This window comes from Cervus canadensis, chromosome 27 (assembly GCF_019320065.1).
Source record: "Cervus canadensis isolate Bull #8, Minnesota chromosome 27, ASM1932006v1, whole genome shotgun sequence".
In the NCBI taxonomy this organism is placed as follows: domain Eukaryota; kingdom Metazoa; phylum Chordata; class Mammalia; order Artiodactyla; family Cervidae; genus Cervus; species Cervus canadensis.
This window is the reverse complement of record NC_057412.1, coordinates 16832375-16855776: the sequence shown is the minus strand read 5'-3', so window position 1 is coordinate 16855776 and position 23402 is coordinate 16832375. Positions and strand designations below refer to the sequence as shown.

The following is a 23402-nucleotide window of genomic DNA, read 5'->3' as shown; positions in this document are numbered from 1 at the left end:
GGTACTTTCAAAAGGACTCATTTGGCTTTCTTCATATTTTCAAAATAATTTTTTAATAGATAGTAGAATCCAGATGCTGATTACATGAACAAGGATTTTAAATTACCCAGCAGAGACTGGCTCATTTGCAATTATTTGAAGAATCCACCAGCAGGCTTGAGGCCAAACAGCTGGGTGGTCCGTCTGGTTGAGAGACCTACGTCTGGGTCTATTTCTTCCCATCATCGAACTGCACCTTGTCAGTTCCACTGTGTAACTTCTCTTTGCCTTTATTTTCTGGTTTATTCAATGAAGGTACAATCTTCTTCCATTATCTCTGAGGTGTGTAACTACTTCGAAAATATGAGTGAAGGTTTAGAACCCAACTCAGCTGGTAAAGAATCCACCTGTAATGCGGGAGACCTGGGTTTGATCTTCGAGTTGAGAAGATCCCCTGGAGAACGGAAAGGCTACCCACTCCAGTATTCTGGCCTGGAGAATTCCACGGACTGTATAGTCCATGGGGTCACAAAGAGTCGGACAGGACTGAGTGATTTTAAGTTTCACTTTCAGAACATAAAGTATTAATCCAAAGTGTGTCCCACTGAGATGCTACATTTGTGGAAAAAAAAAACAAAAATCACTAACTTCTATGACTGAGAATCTGAGTATGAGGATTGGTGGACATTTTTGTTTTGGGTAGTGGTTCTTAAACCTTGGGTTGCATCAGAATCCCTGGGGGTGATTGCTCACACATGCATTGCTGGACTTCCACCTTTAGAGTTTCTGACTCAGTGGCTCTCTGGCAGAGCTAAGAATCTGCATGTATATCAAGTATTCGGGTGATGCTAATCTGGATTGGAGGCCACACTTTGAAAACCAGTTTATAGAATAAGACTCAGAATAGTTGGCGGAACGGGTTTGCTCTTTGTCTGTCATTCACCTAGTTTTACAGGGACTTTTGACAGCTAATCATGGTGCCGTAAAAGCCAAACAACTGTCTAGCAAGCACAAGCCTTTGGGAAACTGGAAGATATTCAAGAACGTGTGAATGACTAATAAGACAAATTCTTCACCACTAGAGGGGAAAAATATACTGTTTCGAAGAACTTAACTGATGTACCAATAATAACATAGGCATAATTTAAAATAATGTATCTTTGTTTAATCAATCCTCCGGTTTAACACAATATTAAAGTTGAACAAAGAAAATCATGTAACTCTCTTAGTATAGATCGAGTGGCTTTAACTAGAACGTGATCCCACTTTTAACAAAATCTATTCACTTGAATAAATAGTATCTTAACAAAAGAAAATCATGTAATCTCCAGACTATCAATTCCTCAATCATGACAATATTATGTTACAAAGAACTGTCTTGTGTGGGAGCTTTCTTACTTGCTAATAAATAACATACTTGACTCTCTAGAAACCAGAGCCAAACAGATTTCAGAGATTTGGCATGAGTTACTGGCTTAATGTAGCCCGAGCATCCATAGCATCAGCAGTCATACTTTCTACCTCATGTGTGAAGGGGTCTGCTACACAACCCCCATTAACTCTAAGTGAAGTTGTACTGCTGATTTCCCGTCTAAACAATAATTATATAAATCTCCCTCTAAGTGGCAATACATCTTACCTTTAGCACCCTTTTCATTTTAAAGGGAAGTAGATATCAGAGATAAATTTTAAACAAGAATGCAATCCTATTCATGTTGAATGTGCAGTGTTCATCAAAGCAGAATAAATGTAAAACTAAGTTGAACATTTAAAATGACATGAGACATGGACTCAATTAGAGAACACGTACAGATCTACCAGCTTAAGTGTCTATGAAAGTCTTGTATCGAGTCAGATTATTATGACGTATGTATTAATACATGTTCATATATATAACCAGTTATTTACACCTTAACAAGGTGAAGCCACTTCCGCACTGGATAAATTGCTACATTTACATTTGTGAATTATTCATTGGCTCAATCTTGCTATCATGTTTAATCTAATCCAGTAGATATAAATATTTTACTAATTTTCAAATATAGAAACCATGGGCTTCCCTGGTGGCTCAGATAGTAAAGAATCCTCTTGCAGTGCAGGAGAACTGGGTTTGATACCTGGGTTCTGAAGATCCCCTGGAGAAGGGAATGTCCACCCACTCCAGTATTCTTGCCTGGAGAATTCCATGGACAGAGGAGCCTGGCGGGCTACAGTCCATGGGGTCACAAAGAGTCAGACACGACAAACCCTCACAATCCTGTTATCAGATTTAATCTAATCCAGTAGAGGGTAATGCATTAATATTTTATTAATTTTCAAATATAGAAAACATGCCACAAAATTTATTTACAGTCTTACGGTAAAAGTTTTTACTCTTTTTGAGTGCCTGCTTAGTGCCTTACATGTGTTACCTCTTTTAAAACTCAATTTAATCATACCTATGTGACTTGCCCACTCTAACTGGTAACTTTTAAAGCAAAGGTGGGATAAGTAGTTTGAGTGTAGAACCCATGCTATCATTGTTATTTCATGCTGTACCTGAAAATTAATTGAATTCTAAAACCTAGCAGAATTGACTTTTTATTTGTTGAGTGTATGTATATTTCATGGAACTGATAGATGGCTACATTATTTCTAGGTGGTAAGACGATTTTATTTTCCATGAGGTTTATTTTGTGGGTAAGAGTTTTCTCTGAAAGTCACACAAGTCAAAAGCTAGTGATACTTCAAATACCTTACATGCTCTCCAGGTTGCTTTTCATCCAGAAATTATTTTGGGTGACTGGATACCTGGACCAGACTCTGAATAAGGGTTGAAATGGGAGAAGTATGGGCCAAATTGGCCTACATATCTGTTTTGTTTGTATTAGGGCTTTTTTTTTAAAGAATTGGAAATTTGAAAGTAAATACTTCTAGCTAAGGTGTACCTCTCCAGCCCACCCACCCCTATAGGCCCACTCTATTTTACTTGGCAGTTGGACACATTCTTATTTTATGCATAGCCTGATTTATAACTTTTGTTGGTAAAATTAACTTTGTTTCTAATGCATAGGTCTATCCCGGAGGACTATTCAGATAAGCCACAAATAAAAGTGAAAAGTCACAGTTTTGTGAAAGAAGAAATACTTAAGATCCTGGTGAATTCTGTACTCCCTGGTCACACTGAATGATGAACTCATCATGTAGCAATGCTTTCTGGAAATTGAGGGTGAGCAGTTTTACATATTTACCTGACAAGAATCTACCCCTCCTGCTTCGTAGCCTGCACACACCATATTTTCCGTAATGTTATATTCTGGCATCCGTTGTTGACATTTCTCATTTGATAGAAGGGGAACGTCAGCTTCTTGCAGTATGTCTGCAGTAGAACCTGTTGGAGATGGATAATGCAGCCAGCCAGTCAGAAGTGATCAACATGCATCAGTGAATAAGCCATCAGTCTTATTTATTTCAACAGTTCCCTCTCATTACTGAGTACTGTGTGCATATATAATGAAACCAAATGCTAAACCTTGTATTTAAAGCACACAATAAAGCCCATCTGTGGATTTTGCCAAACGAGCGACAGTAAAGCACTTTCTTTAGTTCCCAAGGGTTAGCAGGGATGGTCGATTGGCCTAGACAGTCTTTGGGTATTTTCAGTCATTTCAAGTGGTGACCGCATGGTTCATGGGGAAAAAAGCCCACCAACACAAAGAGCTTCATTCATGAAAATTAGCAAAGGCTCAGAAATCCAAAAGTGCTTTTCATCTGCCACCTGAATAGGTGCTCCCTTCTGATGGTATTCAGCTCCTTTGTGAGCAAACAGGTGCGAACTGAGCAGGAGACAAATCTCAGAGGAACTGTGCCCTGGTCTCAGAGCAATCAGCTTGTCATCCACGTGCAGGCAGAGAGAAAGGAGGCATTGAGTAGCAGAGCATACTTCCATGCTTTTTACAAAATGACTCATCTACTGAAAACGTGAATCTTTGTTTACCGAAACACCAGTCCCAAGAGGGGTGTGAAAAAAGCAGGTGTCTAGTGCCCTAGAAAAGGTACATGATAAGCACTTTCCAATAATTAGCAATTCTATCTGGTTTCTCAAGAGAGGCAGAAAGTTGAAAATCAGCCAGCGCATGTGACAGCCAGCGTTGTTGCAAAAATGTGTGTGACCTCATTTCCAGTTACGTTTCATCGCCACTCCAAAAGATGAGAAACAAACGTGTGTGTGTGTGTGTGTGTGTGTGTGTGTGATTTAGGTGCAAAGCAATGTATAAATAACCTAGTGATGTGTTTGTAAATGTTCAATAACTTGTTTTCAAGAAATGAAGATAAAGCCCCAATATGTATTGTCTGTCAATGTGCCTGTTATAAGCACTCCAACCGTGGTTGATTTCAAGGCATCAGTATGACAGTGAACATGAAGTTGGGAACTGATTCCAACCCGTGCCAGTGACTTCAGAGGCTGGATGACTTTTAAAGTTTGACAATGGACTTTAAAAAGTGAATCATAGAGGTTAAGATGGAGGAGAACTTTCAGCATCTCACTGTCATTTATTCTATGAAGATTGAGTATGGCCTGGTAGACTTAGTTTTACAATAAAAATCAAAGACAATTTTGCTGCTTGTCAAGAAATAAAAAAATTGGTTGGCTATATGATAAAACTTTTAAAAAAAGTTAAAAAGATTTGAGCAGTGGTCTTACAGTTAATACTTGTCAACATGAGTTATCAAGAGGACAACTGAAAATATACATGTTCACACAGAAAAAACCCACACAAAAGTGTTGGTGGAGTTATTTTAATTTTACTAGTTGCCTTGATTTAATCAGCTAATACTTCTTTCTTTTCTTTGTAAGCAATATGGTAATAATGTTCTTAGAAAATTAATTAATGTAATATACTCAAAGGGGAAAAACTGGGATTTTAGAAATAGTTGGAAACCCTAAGACAAAGTTCATAAAATTTGTTAAAATTGCCATCATTCAGGAAGTATTTAAATATGATTTGTTTATTTCTAAATGAAATTGATCTCAGATGCAGACTTTTTTCTTGGCTCCATACCACTCCCAGAGTCTTTTCTTAAGTCAATTAAATGTATATCTTTAGTAACAATAAGCAAATGTGAACAAGTTTACTCAACTCTTAAAAAAATAATTTCTTATGCAATAAAGTCTTAAATTTTGTTAGTAGATAATTTGTTTTTGAAGAGTACATTGTAGTCATAAATGTCTTTTAGCTTGAAGTCTGATAGAAAAAATATCTAAGAATCATTTTTACTCTTCAGATTTCAAAGTTAATAAGTCATGACATTTTTCAAATGGAGGAAATAGAATAATAAACAGCCTTTGACTTCAATACACTTTCCGGGCAGCAGCAGCGAAGCATTTCAGCCACATAACGTAATTGCAGTGGAGAACCTTTGTTGGAACCATCATGCAATGATTTGACTCACATTTTATACTCTGTCCCAAGAGAAGTAAGGATATTTTAACTGTGCATCTTTTGCTTTTGGGACCTGCTCCTGTCTACAAGATTTTGTGCCTTTTCATCTTAAATGCAATTAAGATTTTTACATAAGATGGCAATTACCTCTTGTGATTCTAGAGATCAGGTTTTTCCACCCAATAATAGTTCTTTAACTTTTTGCTTAGCTATAAGCGACTGGTCAAATGACCCTACATGGAGTTAACTCCTGTGAGGAATTTCGAAACCAATGAAACTTGCAGTTACTTTTATGGGGTATGAAGTACTAGAATGCTTTTTTTTTTAATGCTTGATTATTTTTAATGTGGGCATGTTTTCTTTGTTTGGAAAGCAGCTATCAAAAATGCTAGTGAGCCAATGGTTTATTAATTTATAGTCTTCAGTGTAACATTCATGCCATATCTGAGTCTTCTTGTTAGCAGGTAGAATCAGCATGTTGAAAAGAATTTCCTTCTCATCTTTACATTTATATGATTAATTTATATGATTTATCATGTAAACATTTATATGACATTTTATGTAATATAAATCATGCAATTTATATGATTAATACAAATACTTTCATTGCTTTGGGAAAAGTAGGAGTTAATAATTTGGCTTCTCAAGATAGAAAGCCCAGAAATAATCTTATTTTTGACAAAGGAGGCAAGAATATACAATGGAGCAACAACAGCAACTTCAATAAAAGGTGCTGGGAAAACTGGACAGCTACATGTAAAAAAAATGAAATTAGAACACTTCCTAACACCATACACAAAGATAAACTCAAAATGGATTAAAGACCTAAATGTAAGCCCAGAAACTATAAAACTCTTAGAGGAAAACATAGGCAGAACACAATGACGTAAATCAAAGCAAGATCCTCTATGACCCCCCCTCCTAGAGTAATGGAAATGAAAACAAAAGTGAACAAGTGGGACCTGATCAAACTTAAAAGCTTTTGCATAGCAAAGGAAACTATAAGCAAGGTCAAAAGACAACTCGCAGAATGGGAGAAAATAATAGCAAATGAAACAACTGACAAAAGGATTCATTTCCAAAATATACAAGCAGCTCAATGCCAGAAAAACAAACAACCCAATCAAAAAGAGGGAAAAAGACCTAACCAGACATTATTCCAAAGAAGACATACAGATGGCTAACAAACACATGGAAAGATAGTCAATGTCGTTCATTATTAGAGTAATGCAAATCAAAACCACAATGAGATATCACCTGACACCTGTCAGAACGGCCATCATCGAAAAGTCTACAAACAGCAAATGCTGGAGAGGGTGTGGAGAAAAGGGAACACTCTGGCACTGTTGGTGGGAATATAAATTGATACAGCCACTATGGAAGATGGTATGGAGAATCCTTAAAAGACTAGGAATAAAACCACCATATGACTCAGCAATCCCACTCTTAGGCATATACCCTGAGGAAACCGAAATTGAAAAAGACACATGTATCCTATTGTTCACTGCAGCACTATTTACAATAGCTAGAACATGGAGCAACCTAGATGTCCATAGACAGATGAATGGATAAAGTTGTGGTACATATACACAATGGGATATTACTCAGCCATAAAAAGGAACACATTTGAGTCAGTTCTGATGAGGTGGATAAACCTAGAACCTATTATACAGAGTGAAGTGAGTCAGAAAGAGAAAGATAAATATCATATTCTAACACATATAAATGGAGTCTAGAAGAATGGTACTGAAGAACTTATTTACAGGCAGCAATGGAGAAGCATAGAGAATAGACTTATGGACATGGGGAGAGGGGAGGAGAGGGCGAGATGTGTGGATAGAGTAACATGGAGACTTACATTAACACGTGTAAAATAGTAGGAATTTGCTGTGTGGCTTAGGAAACTGAAACAGGGGCTCTGTATCACCCTAGAGGGGTGGGATGGGGAGGGAGACGGGAGGGAGGTTCAAAAGGGGGGGATATATGTGTACCCATGGCTGATTCATGTTGAGGTTTGACAGAAAACAACAAAATTCTGTAAAGCAATTATCCTTCAATAAAAAACATGAAAAGAAAATAATTTGGCTTCTGATGAGACTTCATCTATATGCTTTCCAAAAATACATTTTTGTAACTTTTGGCTGTATGCACTTCAGTGAGTATATCTTTTCATCAGATAGTTTATAATATTAAAATTAACATTAGATATTGAGCTTGGAGGATGCTTAGATTTCCCTCCTATAATAATTATAGTTTTATAATATGGCACGTGTAATTTGGAAATAAAATTTTTAACTATACAAATACAGAGCATATGAATATAAGCCTGACAGCGCCTTTAAGAGACATTGCAGAAAAGTGTTATAATATGAGTCTTTTTTAAAATAGTCACAGGGTAGCATACTAGCAAGCTTTTAATATATTCTTTTGAGTCTGACAATTTACCTTGATATGCAAGTGTCCCCCAGCCAGCAATAAAACAAATTCTTCCTGGGGAAAAAACTTGATTTTCTTCTGGTAAACAAATAGGCTGTATATAATCTGGAAATATGAAAGAAAACAAAACAAGAACAAACACACATGTATTTCCAAAAGTTTTAAAAATCAATCTTTTTCAACATTTCATCTGAAAAAAAAAAAACTTGTGTTTTCATTTTATCCTGCCTGGACGTGTTTTAGACATCAGTCTGAAGGGAAATAAGCATTGCAGAGCACCACTTCTTTGAAAGTGGGTTAGGTACCACTGGTGGCCTCTTAGGACCCTCCACATTGTCTCAATTACTCTGCTGTAATGTACACATCCTAGTTCTGGAATCAGTCATATACATTTGACTTTTAAATCATCATGGTACTTAATAGAATGTGGTGCCAGTTCTGTGAAAATCTTGGTAAGGCTGTTTTTTCAGGGTTAATTAAGAGAAATTTGGGCAAATGTTCTGTGGGGATTTTTTCTTTCCTCCAGTTATCCTCACATTAAAAAGGGTTTTAGGCAATTGTTTTACAGGGTACTTAATAGAGGCATTAGCATAGGTTGCTGACTTTTTAAGTCCTTCTCCAACAATTTGCAAGCCTCCTAACATTAATTCAGCATCCAAGACACGTAAATCACAGGGCAGACACAAAAGTAAATAAAAGGATAGGCGAATACAACCAACTGCAGCAAGCATGTGCCTTTGAGAAATGCTCTCCTACATGCAGGGGCTTCCCTGCTGGCTCAGATGGTAAAGAATCCACTGTAATACAGGAGACCCGTGGGGAAGATCCCCTGGAGAAGGAAATGGCAACCCACTCCAGTATTCTTGCCTGGAGAATCCCATGGACAGAGGAGCCTGCAGGCTAAAGTGCATGGAGTCACAAAGAGTTATATACAACTGAGCAAGGAACACACACTCCTACACATGGAGACCAAAGTCCTTAGAAGCACAGAAATGCCAGCACTTTCTCCTGACGGGACTGGAAAGTCTTCAGAGTGGAGGTTGCAGCTGAGCAGAGCCCTTCAGGATAAGGTTTATTCTCCCAGGTGATTTCTTGTACCTCAATTGCATATTTAGAGGAAGCCCTCCATCTGCCACTTCATTAACATTACTGACTCTCTTTATGAATGGTGGCAGGGTGGTAAAGACTCTCCCTGCCAGAGCAAGAGACACAAGAGACATGGGTTTGACCCCTGAGTCACCTGGAGGTGGAAATGGCAACATAATCCAGTACTCTTGCCTGGAAAATTCCATGGACACAGGAGCCTGGTCGGCTACAGTCCACGGGGTCACAAAGAGTCGGACACAACTCAGCACAGACACACACACACGGATAGCCATTGTCACTCACTTTGCTCTTTGAATACATGGTCGTCTCTCATATCCTATTCCAGACTTTGTACCATGTGGACCTACCTTTCTTTTCCATGAGAAAGACAGATGGCATGCACTGGAGCATGACCTATTTTCTCTGGGTTGCTTCTAGCAGTTGACTGTTATACAGGGCTCTGAGAGTTTTATTTCACTGGTCAATTTTCCAGAAAGCTGGATTTAAGCACCTTGATGAAGGTAATTTAATATGTTTCTCTCCATTCCCCAATCCCATGTAAATTATAATGATTTCTATAAAATTATCCAACATTTATGGACTATTAATACACTGGTACTGATAATATTTCAAATCTAACTTTGAATTAATTTGGTCAAATAAGAAGACTAAAGTTGATTTCGCTTACCTGTGTAATTCACTTTCAATTCAAGATGCATCATGGCGATGTCACTGTCCTTTCTCCGTTTATTGTAGTGTGGATTTATGACAATTTGGTCAATCAACCTAGTTTCTATTTGAGGAGAAGTCAGATTTGATGCCATATGCAGGCCTAGCACTGCTTTCCACTTAGACGGCTCTAAATTTCTCCTAAAGATAATGAAAACGAAAGAATAAGAAATTTCCCATCCATCACAGTTACACTCTAGAGCAATTCACAGTAGCTATTTCAGAACCACTTGTTCCTATCCTCAGGTAATCTTGCACTTCTCTGAGGAATTCTTCTTTAAAAATATTTCCTTTAATTTCCAAATTGGGGAAGGAGTACATCAAGGCTGTATATTGTCACCCTGCTTATTTAACTTATATGCAGAGTACATCATGTGAAACGCTGGGCTGGATGAAGCACAAGCTGGAATCAAGATTGCCGGGAGAAATATCAATAACCTCAGATATGCAGATGACATCACCCTTATGGCAGAAGGTGAAGAGGAACTGAACAGCCTCTTGATGAAAGTGAAAGAAGAGAGTAAAAAAGCTGGATTAAAACTCAACATTCAAAAAGCTAAGATTACGGCATCCGGTCCCATCATTTCACAGCAAGTGGACAGGGAAACAATGGAAACAATGAGAGTTTATTTTCTCAGGCTCCAAAATCACTGCAGATGGTGACTGCAGTCATGAAATTAAAAGAGGCTTGCTCCTTGGAAGAAAAGCTATGACCAATCTAGACAGCATATTAAAAAGCAGAGACATTACCGAAAAACATCACTGTAGTCAAAGGTATGGTTTTTCTAGTAATCATGTACGGATGTGAGATTTGGACCATAAAGAGTGCTGAAGAAATGCATCTGAGTGATGCTTTTGAACTGTGGTGTTGGAGAAGACTCTTGAGAGTCCCTTGGACTGCAAGGAGATCCAACCCCTCAATCCTAAAGGAAATCAACCCTGAATATTCAATGGAAAGACTGAGGCTGAAGCTGAAGCTCTAATACTCTGGCCAGCTGATGCAAAGAACTAACTCCTTGGAAAAAGACTGTGATGCTGGGAAAGATCGAAGGCAGGGGGAGAAGGGATGACAGAGGATGAGATGGTTGGATGGCATCACCGACTCGATGGACATGAGTTTGAGCAAACTCTGGGTTGGTGATGGACAGGGAAGCCTGGCGTGCTGCTCTCCATGGGGTCACAAAGAGTTGGACACGACTGAGTGACTAAACTGAACTAGATTGTGGTTTTCAATTTATGTTTCCCATTAGAATCACCTGTTAGACTTCTAAATAACACTGATCTCTCTTCCCTATCTCTGATTTAATGAGTCTGGGATGGAGAGAGGCATTTTTAAATATTCATTTTTAAATTAAATCTCCAGGTTGATGGTAAGGTTTGAGAACCACTGCTATAGATCACATTCCAGTGTGGAGCCGCCTCTTGGTCCAGGGCTTCTTCCAGCAACCACAGTAGCTATGGTAACAACGAAAGGAGGTTCAGCAGCACCTCCTGTTGAGGGGATCGCTGAATTCACAGAGGTCACATAAGCAATAAAACCATTGTATTTACAAGGTAATACATGAACTTGAGCAGTTTCCACACGTAATGAACTCATAATTTTTCATACACAATGTTGACTACTGATAATGTACTGGTAAAGGATGGCATTTGTATTATAGGCAGATTAAATTGGAGATTGTATTAGAATTTGAAAGCATACAGAAATCCCACGATGTGCTGTTGGTCGGCAACATCTTCATGCCAAGAAATTACCATTGGAAAACTGGTATTAAGCCAACTGAGCCATATTCACAATGAAGTGAAAAGTCCAATAATTGCAATATGGCAGAACTAGTCATTCAATTCTCTGTGGTCACAAATGCCTAGTTTAACATGGTACTTCAAATATTAGAATCCAAGTGACCTACCAATATATGTAAATATATAAAGGGCACGAAGTTATTTCAAGTCCATCTGTTATGTTTTCATCTATTTATTCATTACATTGTGTATGTCTCCTAAGTAATGGGCAATTACATCTCTGAAAAAGTTGTATATATTTTTACTCAGCATTTAATTTATATATTTACTTGATATTTACAAAAAATGCATCTTAAAATTGCCACACTATTTTCCTACTTTGTATTTAATTGTATTTATTTATATATATTATATCTTGCATTATAGTTTATATAACCAATGCATTATATTAGTATTTATATTATTATTTATATGCTAAATTATACATACTAAACATACTAATCATTTATAGTTAGTATTATTTAGTGATGATAAATCATTATTATTTTTGTTCATTTATTATTAATAAATTATTAAATTTACTATTTATAATTAAGTAAGTCATAATCAAATCACTTATAAATACTGAAATAAGTAAGCTATTTATTTTTTCTGGAACTCTCTTGTTTTTTCGATGATCCAGGGGATGTTGGCAATTTGATCTCTGGTTCCTCTGCCATGGTGTTGGAGAAGACTCTTGAGAGTCCCTTGGACTGCAAGGAGATCCAACCAGTCCATCCTAAAGGAGACCCGTCCTGAGCGTTCATTGGAAGGACTGATGCTGAACCTGAAACTCCAATACTTTGGCCACCTGATGTGAAGAGTTGACTCATTGGAAAAGACCCTGATGCTGGGAGGGATTGGGGGCAGGAAGAGAAGGGATGAGAAGAAAAGGATGGCTGGATGGCATCACCGACTCGATGGGCATGAGTTTGAGTAAATTCCGGGAGTTGGTGATGGACAGGGAGGCCTAGTGTGCTGTGATTCATTCATTCGCCTGGGGTCTCGAAGAGTCGTACATGACTGAGCGACTGAACTGAACTGAACTGAAGTTATTTATTTAATAAATTATTGATTTTATTATGAATAATGATAAATTATTATTTATTAATTGATATAATTGGTATACTAATTATTATACTAATAACACTATATTAATGGTATAACATTTCAATAATAACTATTAACATTTGCTCAAAGTAATTATGACCCCATTTTATGGATTTCATTTTGAAGTTGAGTACATTTAAAAAAATGATTTTCTCCTCAAGTGTTTCTACGTATTTTATATTCAGAAAAAATACATGAAAGTTCTCAGTGGTATATTCAATTTACTTGCTATGACTTTAAATCGATAAAATAATGCAGCTCAGATAAAATGCAGTTTAGTAGCTAAATTCCCAAATTATCTCTTTTGTATGTACTGTACTCTATCTAAGAGCTATTGAAATAGCACTGATAGGAGAGAACTTGTAGGTAATGCAAAGTTTAGTAATCATCATTTTCTCTCATTATTTTGGTATTTCAAATAGAAAAGCAATACAAACAACAAACTATGAAGATTAAGCATGCATGTTTTAATCTTCTGGTCTGATGTGGCTTACAGCAATGTTATTCTGACATAATTCTTAACGATTTCTGAAATTATTATTGTGCTACAATGAATAGAGCCTCTCTTTCACGTTTTTATTTTTCCACCATCTGTAAGCGGCGCTATGGGTAAGAAATATCTCTCCAGCGTGCGTCATTTGCACTTCTCTCTCATGTCCTTCCTGCATAACTTTCTGTGTCTGTGTAATTAGCTTCCCCCAGCATGAGCCCCACGCTAGCACAGGCACAGTGAAATGACTACATCCTTTTCTCTGAGCACAAAGACTTGAGAATACAGAAGTCATAGCCAATGGTACTTAAATCTTATGAATGAATGGAGAAATTTGCTAAAAATTCAGACTCCTACATTCTATCTCTAGAAATTCTAATTTAGGAGGTTGGCACGGGACTCAAGAATCCATACTTTGTAATTACTATTGGTATATTGAGCAATACGAATCCTTTCTAGCTTTTCCATTCATCCAGAACCAAGAGATGGGGGAAGAAAATCTTCAGAAAAAGTCACTACAGATGAAGAAAGGAGATGTGTTATGTTTCAAAAATATTTTTGTTTTAAAGCATTTGTAATCTCACAAAGCAAAGAAAAGCTATAGGACAGAAGACAGATTGGGATGGGAATAGTATATAACCCCACTGGATAGGCAGACCCAATCCTGCAGAAGCTAAAGGTGGCAGAAATAGGGTATTTTTAGTTAGGGCAAGTGGGCTGAATTTCTGCTACATTTCATGTTTATCTGCTTTGTTCAAGCAAAGTGTTTTTCTCAGTAGTGAGGGAAAGAAAGGCGTAGGTTGAAATGAAATAGAAAGGTGTGTGTTCCTGATCTCTGCAACTTCTAAGACTGTGCACCTCATGGCGTATAGTAGGTGCTCCATAGATGCCGCCCTGGGTGAGATGATCTAATACTGTCCACTGTTTGCTGCTCTGTCCTGGGATGTAAATAACTTCACTAATCTAAACATAAGAATGACCAGGGGACATCCCTGGTGGTCCAGTGGCTGGGGATCTGCTCTTCCACTGCAGGGAGCATGGGTTCTATCCCTGGTTGGGGAACTAAGATCCCATATGTCACTCGGCATGGTCAAAAGTAAATATAAATAGTCATCTGATCTGTAAAAATCCTTAAAAAAAAAAAAGCAAGTCCATTTGTAAATGGGATTTTCATTGTGGTAGGAAGTAAATATGGTAAGATAATTAGCATAGAGCAACACAATATGCTAAAAGGAAAAAAAAGATCAATGGGAACCCATACTATAAACTGAATTTTTTTATATTCTTCCATTACTAACGGTGGCATTAAGCAACCTCAGCAAATTTGCCCACTGCCAACCCATCCATATGTTTACAGAACTTTTAGTCTCTATTATCATTCTCCGTGAATGGAAAAGAATTCCTAATGGAATAGCCGACTTCAATTTTCAAAGGCAAGAAAGAATTGGAATGTCACTGAAATGTGCTACTGTTGTCAGAGAGCAAGAAAGTTTTATCAGAGGTAATTCGAAAAGAACAAAGGAGCCAGGTTAAATGGGATAACACTGGCTAGCTTTAACAATTTGAGCATCATATAGTAATCACAATAATTATTCTAGTTAATAAAATACATTGTTAATAAAGGGCCATGAGTCCATAAAGAAACTCAAAAGAAAAAAAGCCAAGTGTGTAAAAAGGCAGATGTATTGTAAAGAGGGTTGACAGGAAGGGTGTGTTCCATTATTATCCTTTCTCATAAATAGGAAAGCATTTCAGACATATGGGAATTTTAATTTCATCTATTAAGTATAAGTATGTTTTTAAAATAAAGTTATGCATCTATGTGTTTAAGTGTTAAAAGAGAAATAAGTACAGGGAACCAAGATTAAGCCAAACAATCCTCAGTACTATTTGATTTGGTGGATTACTTCTGGGCTTCCCCGGGCAGCTCTGTGTTAAAGAATCTGCCTGCAATGCAGAAGATGCGGGTTCAGCCCCTGGGTCAGGAAGATCCCCTGGAGAAGGAAATAGCAACCCCTTCCAGTATTCTTGCCTGGAGAATCCCATGGACAGAGGAGCCTGGTAGGCTATAGTCCATGGGATCGCAAAGAGCCAGACATGACTCAGCAACTGAAGAACAGCAAGGATTATATCTGGAAACTTAAGAAATCATCTTTGAGTGCCTTTCTTCACTTGATTCCCAGGACTATCCACGGATTTGTGATTTTCCTCTCATTTCACTCTCTACTCTTCCTCGGTTTCTCTTTCCCAGCTCTTTTCTTCTCAAAAATTTAGATGTTAGAATACTCTAGGATTTGCTTTCTGCCTTCTTTTCTTCATTAACATTAGTTTCAGTGATGATCTTATCCAATGCCATGACTTTAAATACCAGAAATACCCATGTCTCTTGAGTCTCTTGCATTGGCAGGCAGGTTCTTTACCACTAGCGCCCCCTGGGAAGCCTGGATTCTGGAAGGCAGTTTCAAATTTAGTACACAAAACATCAGAACTTTTATTCCCTTTCCAATCCTATTTCTTCTCATTTTCATCATCTCAATAAATGATATCAACACACATCTTATTGCTTAAAGACAAACCCTTTATTTTTCTCCTTATCTATCTGTTATTGTAGTTTGGTCACTAACTCATGTCCGACTTGCTTTTCGACCCCTTTAACTGTAGCATGCTAGGTTCCCCTGACCTTCAGTACTTCCAGAGTCTACTCAAATTCATATTCATTAAGTTGGTGATGCTATCCAACCATCTCATCCTCTGCCACTCACATCTCCTTTTGCCTTCATTCTTTCCCAGCATCTGCTGGTGGCTCTGATGGTAAAGCGTCTGCTTGCAATGCGGGAGACCCGGGTTTGATCCCTGTGTCAGGAAGATCTCCTGGAGAAGGAAATGGCAACCCACTCCAGTATTCTTGCCTGGAAAATCCCATGAATGGAGGAACCTGGTAGGCTACACCCCATGGGGTCACAAAGAGTCAGACACGACTGAGCGACTTCACTTTTCCCAGTATCACGGTCTTTTCTAATGAGTCGACTCTTCCCATCAGATGGCCAAACTAGTGGAGCTTCATTCAGTTTCAGCATCAGTCCTTCCAATGAATATTCACAGTTGACTTCCTTTAAGACTGATGGTTTGATCTCTTTGCGGTCTGAGGGACTCTCAAGAGTGATGTCTCTGTATTTTAAAACGTTGTCTAGGTTTGTCGTAGCTTTCTATCCAAGGAGCAAGCCTCTTTTAATTTTGTGGCTGCAGTCACTGTCTACAGTGATTTTGAAGCCCAATAAAATAAAATCTGTCACTTCTTCTAGTTTTTTCCTTTTTATTTACCATGAAGTGATGGGACTGGATGCCATGATCTTAGTTTTTTTTTTAATGTCGAGTTTCAAGCCAGCTTTTTCACTCTTCTCTTTCACCCTTATCAAGAAGTTCTTTAGTTCCTCTTCACTTTCTGAGATCACTAGCAACTTTAGATGACTCTCAGCATCTGAATGTATTAATAAGATCCAGGCATTTGTCCAGCTTCCTCTAACACAATCTTAGAGCCACCATTGTTTCTTTCTGACTGGTTCCCCCAAATTTACCCTTGCTCCCCTCAGCAGTAGAATTTCTACAAAGATACCTGACTAGACAAGATCACTCTTCCGCCTTCCAAATAGTCTCATATCCCACTTATCACGGCCAGCTGAGTCCTCACCAAGGCCTAGGATCTGGTCTTGTCTATATCTCATATCTTGTCCCCACTATCAGTCACTTCCTGATTAATAGTGAGCAAGGCTTCTCCCTAACCTGTAATATAAGCATCATTCGGTCTGTAGAGCATTATTATCCCTAAAACTTAGAACAGTGCTTGGCACAAGGCAAGTGTTCATTGGGACTTCCCTAGTGGTCCAGTGTTTAAGAATCCTCCTTCCAATGCAGGGGACACAAGTTACACCCCTGGCCAGGGAACTAGGAGCCCAAAACTAAGCCTGTGGGCCACAATAGAGAACTCACACACCTCGATGAAGACTCAGTGAAGCCAAAAGCAGAACAAAAAAAAAAAAAAAGGGAAGTGCTCACTGACTGAAGGAATATATGAAAAACAAGATGCAATCCAGGAGTCAGAAAGATTGAGCACAACCAGTGTTGCACATATCAGCCAGGTAGACAGAGGAGTTGCAGATCAAGCCCTATCAGCACACGTGATTACACAAAATAAATACGGAAGAGAGCACACAGTAATGCCATCCAAGATGAAGAATTAGTTCTCGAAGTAGAAGTAGCTCCAGAGATCAGATGCTGAAACATTTAGGAAATAAAACTTCTGAGTGGACTAATAGTAGTAAGTTACCTGTTAATAAAAGTATGTTATTAAAAGTAGTGCTGATAGAATAACATCAAGGAAATGAGTTATATAATATGGGCCAAAGGTGACTTTAACTTTAAGTGGATGACACCAGATAGGAAACTGGTATCTCTTGGAAAAGGAATCAAGACCCATGCCATACTCAAAACCCAATAAGTCACTAGTCTTGAAATCTCTACTAGCCTAGGAAAATACTCTTCCTTTTTTTGATCTGTAAAAATTACTAAAATCTTGAAAAAGTGTTACAGGATTTCTGCAACCTGAAGGAGATAATTTATTATTAGCTGATCTCCTAAAACCATAAGAATAGGTAGATAGAGAAACTAAACCCACAATATTTTTTTTAGAGTAGGTTTAAGTAGAAATAAAATAATTTTTAAAATATTATATTTGGGTAGATTCTGTGTCCTAGATCTATCTGATATGTTTGAGGCATTAAAAAGAATCCAAATTTTAAACTGTAATTGTAGTAGCAATTAATTAATTAACATTGGTGGCTCAGATGGTAAAGAATCTGCCTGCAATCCAGGAGACCTGAGTTCAATCTGTGGGTCTGGAAGTTCCTCTGAAGAGGGAAATGGCAACCCACTCCAGTATTCTTGCCAGGAGATTTCCATGGACAGAGGAGCCTGGCAGGCTCCAGTCCATGGGGTCACAAAGAGTCGGACACAACTGAACGACTATCGCTCACTGTAGTTAATACTATTTAAAAAGTAGGTTTTCAGAGTTTTATTAGCACTGTAAGTTAATTTAGCACTAAATAAAGTATAAATAGTAGCGTGTATTTCTTGTCATACCCCAAAGCACCTGGTTATGAAATCATCTATTTCAGAAATGTTAACACCTGTTTCAAGAAATTGTTTTAATAAGAAATGAGGTAATCCATATGGTGCATTTGATCTTCTCTGAAGAGCACACTAAAGAATGGAAGACTGACAAGAGGCTTGTCAATGATAATTTCATCATTGTGCTCAGTCGCTCAGTCGTGTCCAACTCTTTGTGACCCCACTGACTGTAGCCCACCAGGCTCCTCTGTTCATGGGATTTTCCCAGCAAAAATGTTGGAATGGGTTGCATTTCCTTCTCCAGGAATTTCATCATGGATAGATGTCTATTCATGTGATAGATGTGATCCATACTGTAAATTTATGAACGAGTGACCCACCCTGACTGACCACTGGTCCCTTCTGGGGTCTACTTCAAGGACGGTGATGACTGGGAAGGGGTAAGGGAGGAATTTGCAGGTGGTGGAAATGTTTTATGTCTTGATGAGAGTGTGGTTCACACAGGTATATGCGTTTTCAAAACTCATCAAATTGGACACTTAAGATTACACATTTTGCTATATGTCAGTGGGAAAAAAATGAAAGCAATATTAAATTCTGGTTGCTTTAGACAGTGCTGTGGTTCACAGTTTTCAAACTACTTTTCCATTCTAAGCTTGAGCAAATCCATAGATATTTTATGGACAGCATAAATAAGCTTTCTCATAATTGGAGATGAGTTACAAATATGGAAGGAGAAAAGACTAAAATGTATTCTGTTTTATTTGAATTGTTCCATTTTGAGTTCATATTTATAGAGCTATGAGAGTATAGAGCTATGCCCACCGAGAGGGTCTAGAATCAGGGCATACCAGCAGCTGTAGGGCTGTGGACGATATTATTTTTTTAAATGTAGAAGGAACTAAAATTGCTGAATAGATTTGGGATTTCTTATAGAAAGCTTAATTTGAGGGCAAGGGCAGGGAAACTACAAGATGAACCTGGAACATTTTATTTTGCCAGAAAGTAAGGAAATTCTCAAAGAATGGGGATATATCAAGACCAACAAGGGAGCAACCTTGAAGGGTTTCCCCAAATATAAGGACTTTCTATAAAATAACTTGCTTGTGTTAAAAAGATATCAAAGACAAGAAAAAAAGGCTGAGAAAGACAGAGAGAGTAAGGCTAACAGAAAGGCTATTTTAGATTAAAGATGAAAGAGACATGGCAACCAAATTGAGTGCATTATCCTTAATCGGTTCTTGGGTGGAAAACATACAAGCTACAAATGTTCTAAAAAAGATATTTGGGACAATTTACTAAAGTGAATATATATGGTATTAGATAATTAATTAGATAATTGTATTGCATGTATGTTAATTTCCATGATTTTCTGTGATTATGTAGGAAAATATTCTTGTTCTCAGTTTAAAAAAAATAACAAAGAACACAGTGTAAAGAAGCACTGTCAAATGATTCAGAAAACAAATATTTCTCCAAATTGGAGGGAATGAAAGAATGATGAGAAAGTTCTCATCGCATAAAATATAAACAAATGGTAAATGTCAGTGAAGGTACATAGGAGTTCTCTGTACTATTATTTGCAATTTTGGGGCATCTCTGAAATTATACCAATAAAAAAATTTAGAAAATAAACGTGCTGAATATCTCATGGGTAAGACTTACAGTTTTCTTTCACGGACATTTCCTGAGCAGGAACAATAAACATTTTATTGCACATTTCCCTAATTCACAAAAGCATTGCAAAAACATTGGAGTATCTTAATTCTGCTCTGGCAATCACCCTAGGAGGCAGATATTCTGTGGATACTCTACAGATGAGATCCTGAAACCCACAGATTCAAAGTCACACAATGAAAGTACCATGAAAAAGTGAAAGGGAAAGTGAAGTCATTCAGTTGTGTCTGACTCTTGGCGACCCCATGAACTGTACCTGCCAGGCTCCTGCATCCATGGCTTGCCATTTCCTTCTCCAGGGGATCTTCCCAACCCAGGATTGAACCTGGGTCTCCTGCATTGCAGGTAGACTCTTTACCATCTGAGCCACAAGCGAGCTTCCCCTTTAGTCAGTACCATAAGTAGGATCAAAATCCTATTCTTTGATTTGAAGTCAACCTTCCTTGTCTTTAAATCACAGCAAAGTCAACCCATACTTTCCAAATATCTCTTATAAGGTTGGAAAAAAAAAAAAGATACAACAGTAAAGAAGAAATGGAAGAAGCACAGAGAAGTTTAGTGACATCCAGGAATACTGAAGCTGAGGGATGGGAAAGGGGGTGTAAACATACAAATGCAGACAGAACTGTCCAATTAAACCGTTTACCTATCCACAGGTGGAAACTTCTGGAGAAGATTTACATCGATGTCAGGTCAGGTCAGGTCAGGTCACTAGCTTCCCAGGTGGCTCTGGTGGTAAAGAACCCACCTGCCAATGCAGGATACATAAGAAATGTGGGTTTGATCCCTGGGTCTGAAAGATCCTCTGGAGAAGGGTATTGTGACCCACTTCAGTGTTCTTGCCTGGAGAATCCCATGCACAGAGAAGTCCAGGAGCCTGGTGGGCTCCAGTCAGATATGACTGAAGTGACTTCATGTGCACACATGCACGGGTTATTTGTATGGTATGGCTTCAGTAAGTTTCTTGATTTGGGTTCTCCTTTTTATTAGGAAATTAAGCTTTTTCACTGTATAAGTAGAGTTTTAAAAATCAGAGGCAGTATTAGCATATTTGTAAGAATATTTTTTTGGATAAAGCTCTCTGAAATAATATCAGAAACTTTCTTGGTTAGAGACATAGATAAGAAAGCAAGAAAACTCCTGGCAACTGAAAAAGAATGAGATATAATACCACGGAGGGGCTAAGGAGAGTGCGTGCAAAGCAAGGTTGCTGAGGAGAAGTCTGAACCATCACAGTTCTGTCACAGCTTACCCTTGCTTGCCTTTGTTCAGATTGAAAACTGTGGTGGAAAGTCTTTTTATGTCCTGTATGACTGAACATGTGTTTATATTAGATGAAACTGTTTTTCCATTTCCTTTATGCATTTGTGGTTTGAAAAGATGCTACTGGTATCCCTAACCCATAATAAGTGCATCTGTAAAGTAGATAATTGAAAGATGTCATTAATGTCACTGCAAGCCTGGTTGATATTTAGAAAGCATATGTTCTGTAAGAATGTCAAGTGGATGAATTTACCAAACCTGAGGTTAATACAGGAGGTTGATCTCTTACTAAGACCTACCTATGGTGCAGCAGAAAACATTGAATTTCTAGCTAAAGGTACCTTTTACCTGTAACATAGTTAGGATAGAGGTTACCCACTGGTGACATGCCCAACACATAGAGTATGTATAGGTAAAGGTTGAAGTCATGTTTAGAAGGGAGTGGGAAAATTGGCTGGGCTACAGATGTTTTTTTATGATATGGGAGAAAAAAAAGATTAAAATAGAATTATCAAGAAGCAGCAAAGTCAAGAAGGTGCAGTTTAGATATGGGAGAGGCTATAGTATTGTGACCCAGATACAGAGTGTAATGCATAGACTCTGAGAACTTTAGAAGCAGACAGACCTTACCCTGGAGAGTCCTTGTGAAGCCCAGGTAAACGGCCAAACTACAGATCAGGGTCCTCACTTCTAGGCTCCCAGCATTCTCATTGTGAGCTCACTCTCATTCTGGTATGATGGTATTTCCTCACAGGCTCAATTCATTCATACTCATTCTCCCTGGCCCTCCTGTCTCCCAAACAATTCTGACTGCCTTTGTGGCTGACAGTTTACCCCCATTCATCCAAGAACTTTCTGTGTCTGTGTTTGTACAAAGTTAGTCTTTTAACCTGCTTAGCGACAGTTGCCTCTTCCATTCTGCACACACATGGCACTTTTTCACTCAGAGATTCTGGATGTTTGAGGCTCCTTCTAACCCTCACAGCTAAGGTCATTTCCTGGAGGCCACTTCTACTCAATCAGGGGCAGGAAATCACCCTTGTCAGGACTCATGAATCTATGAGGAAGCTACCTTTTTCTGACCTAATTCAGAAATGTTGGAGTATAATTACCTAAAGAGGTGCCATCTTTCAGGCGGCTGAAGAAATTAACACGTTCTTGGACCCAGGAATATTGATGTTTATTTTCTACCTCCTCCATCCACTCTCATTTCTCCTCATTTCTCATTTCTCTCATTTCATCCACTCTCATTTCCCATTTCTCCACTACATTTCTCATTTCTACTGCTCTAAGGATGGCTGCTCTAAAGGGAGAAGACAGATCCTAGAATTCCGCATGTACTTTGTCAAATTATACTACAAGAAGAGCATTAGACATGGTTGATCTTAGTTCTAAGTTTTAGTTACAGTTGGCATCAAAACAGGCTTCCCTGGTGGCTTGGCAGTAAAGAATCTGCCTGCAATGCAGGACACCTAGGTTCGATCCCTGGGTTGGGAAGATTCCCTGGAGGAAGGCATGGCAACCTACTCCAGAATCCTTGTCTGGAAAACCTCATGGACAGAGGGGCCTGGCGGACTGCAGTCCATAGGGTCACACAGAGTGGGAGATGACTGGAGCAACTTAGCAGCAGCACCAGCATCAAAACAGATCTGACTTGAGAACTAAAGAAACCTTTTTATGCTAATTCACAGCAAGGTGCTTGCATAGGAATTTCAAAGAGCACATTTTTAATTTGTAACTAGAGATCTAGTGATACATACATTTTTTGACACTGATGACTTAATGACAATAAATATTGTCCTAACTGACTGATAACCAGCACAAATTATATAGTAAAAGCTCATTTTATACTTTTAAAAATGCTTACCTTGTGAATAGGTGGAAATTTCAATTTTTATGTGTGTGGGAAACATAATACTTGAGGTAAGAATCTAATGAAAATGAGTTTTAATTGTTCTTCATTTTTATACATGACTTCCATGGGGAAATTACTGGACAGTTTATAGTGTTATAAACACTGGGCGCGTTTCTCTGCTGGGAGGATTTGGGGAGGCTGCCTGAAATGGGATACACAGGGTCTGCCAGGGTCCCTCGTTGGGGAAGTGATGTCACACTCACCCGTACACGCAGTGGGCGGCCGACACCAGCCAATCCCTGCTCACCAGAGAAGCTCCGCAGACCTGTTGATCGTTGAAATACAGAGCAACCACCCAAGGCCAGGCTCCTTCTCTGGAGTCATTTCCTCCGACAATCTTCGGGCTAACTTCTCGAGTCACCAGTTTTTTCCCACATGCTATTAAGAT

At 38.3% G+C, this 23402-nt stretch overlaps 1 protein-coding gene across 2 annotated transcripts in view; it reads right to left on the bottom strand.

Moving 5' to 3' along the window:
• The window catches only part of TMPRSS15 (transmembrane serine protease 15), a 139735-nt gene that overhangs the window by 3612 nt on the left and 112721 nt on the right, over positions 1–23402 (bottom strand). For both annotated transcript variants that reach the window (XM_043449057.1, XM_043449059.1), the window contains 4 exons: positions 23218–23392; positions 9613–9794; positions 7848–7943; positions 3210–3349 (listed from right to left, as the gene is read on the bottom strand). In XM_043449057.1, the coding sequence (XP_043304992.1) occupies positions 3210–3349; positions 7848–7943; positions 9613–9794; positions 23218–23392 (593 nt within the window). The remainder of the gene's footprint in view (positions 1–3209; positions 3350–7847; positions 7944–9612; positions 9795–23217; positions 23393–23402) is intronic.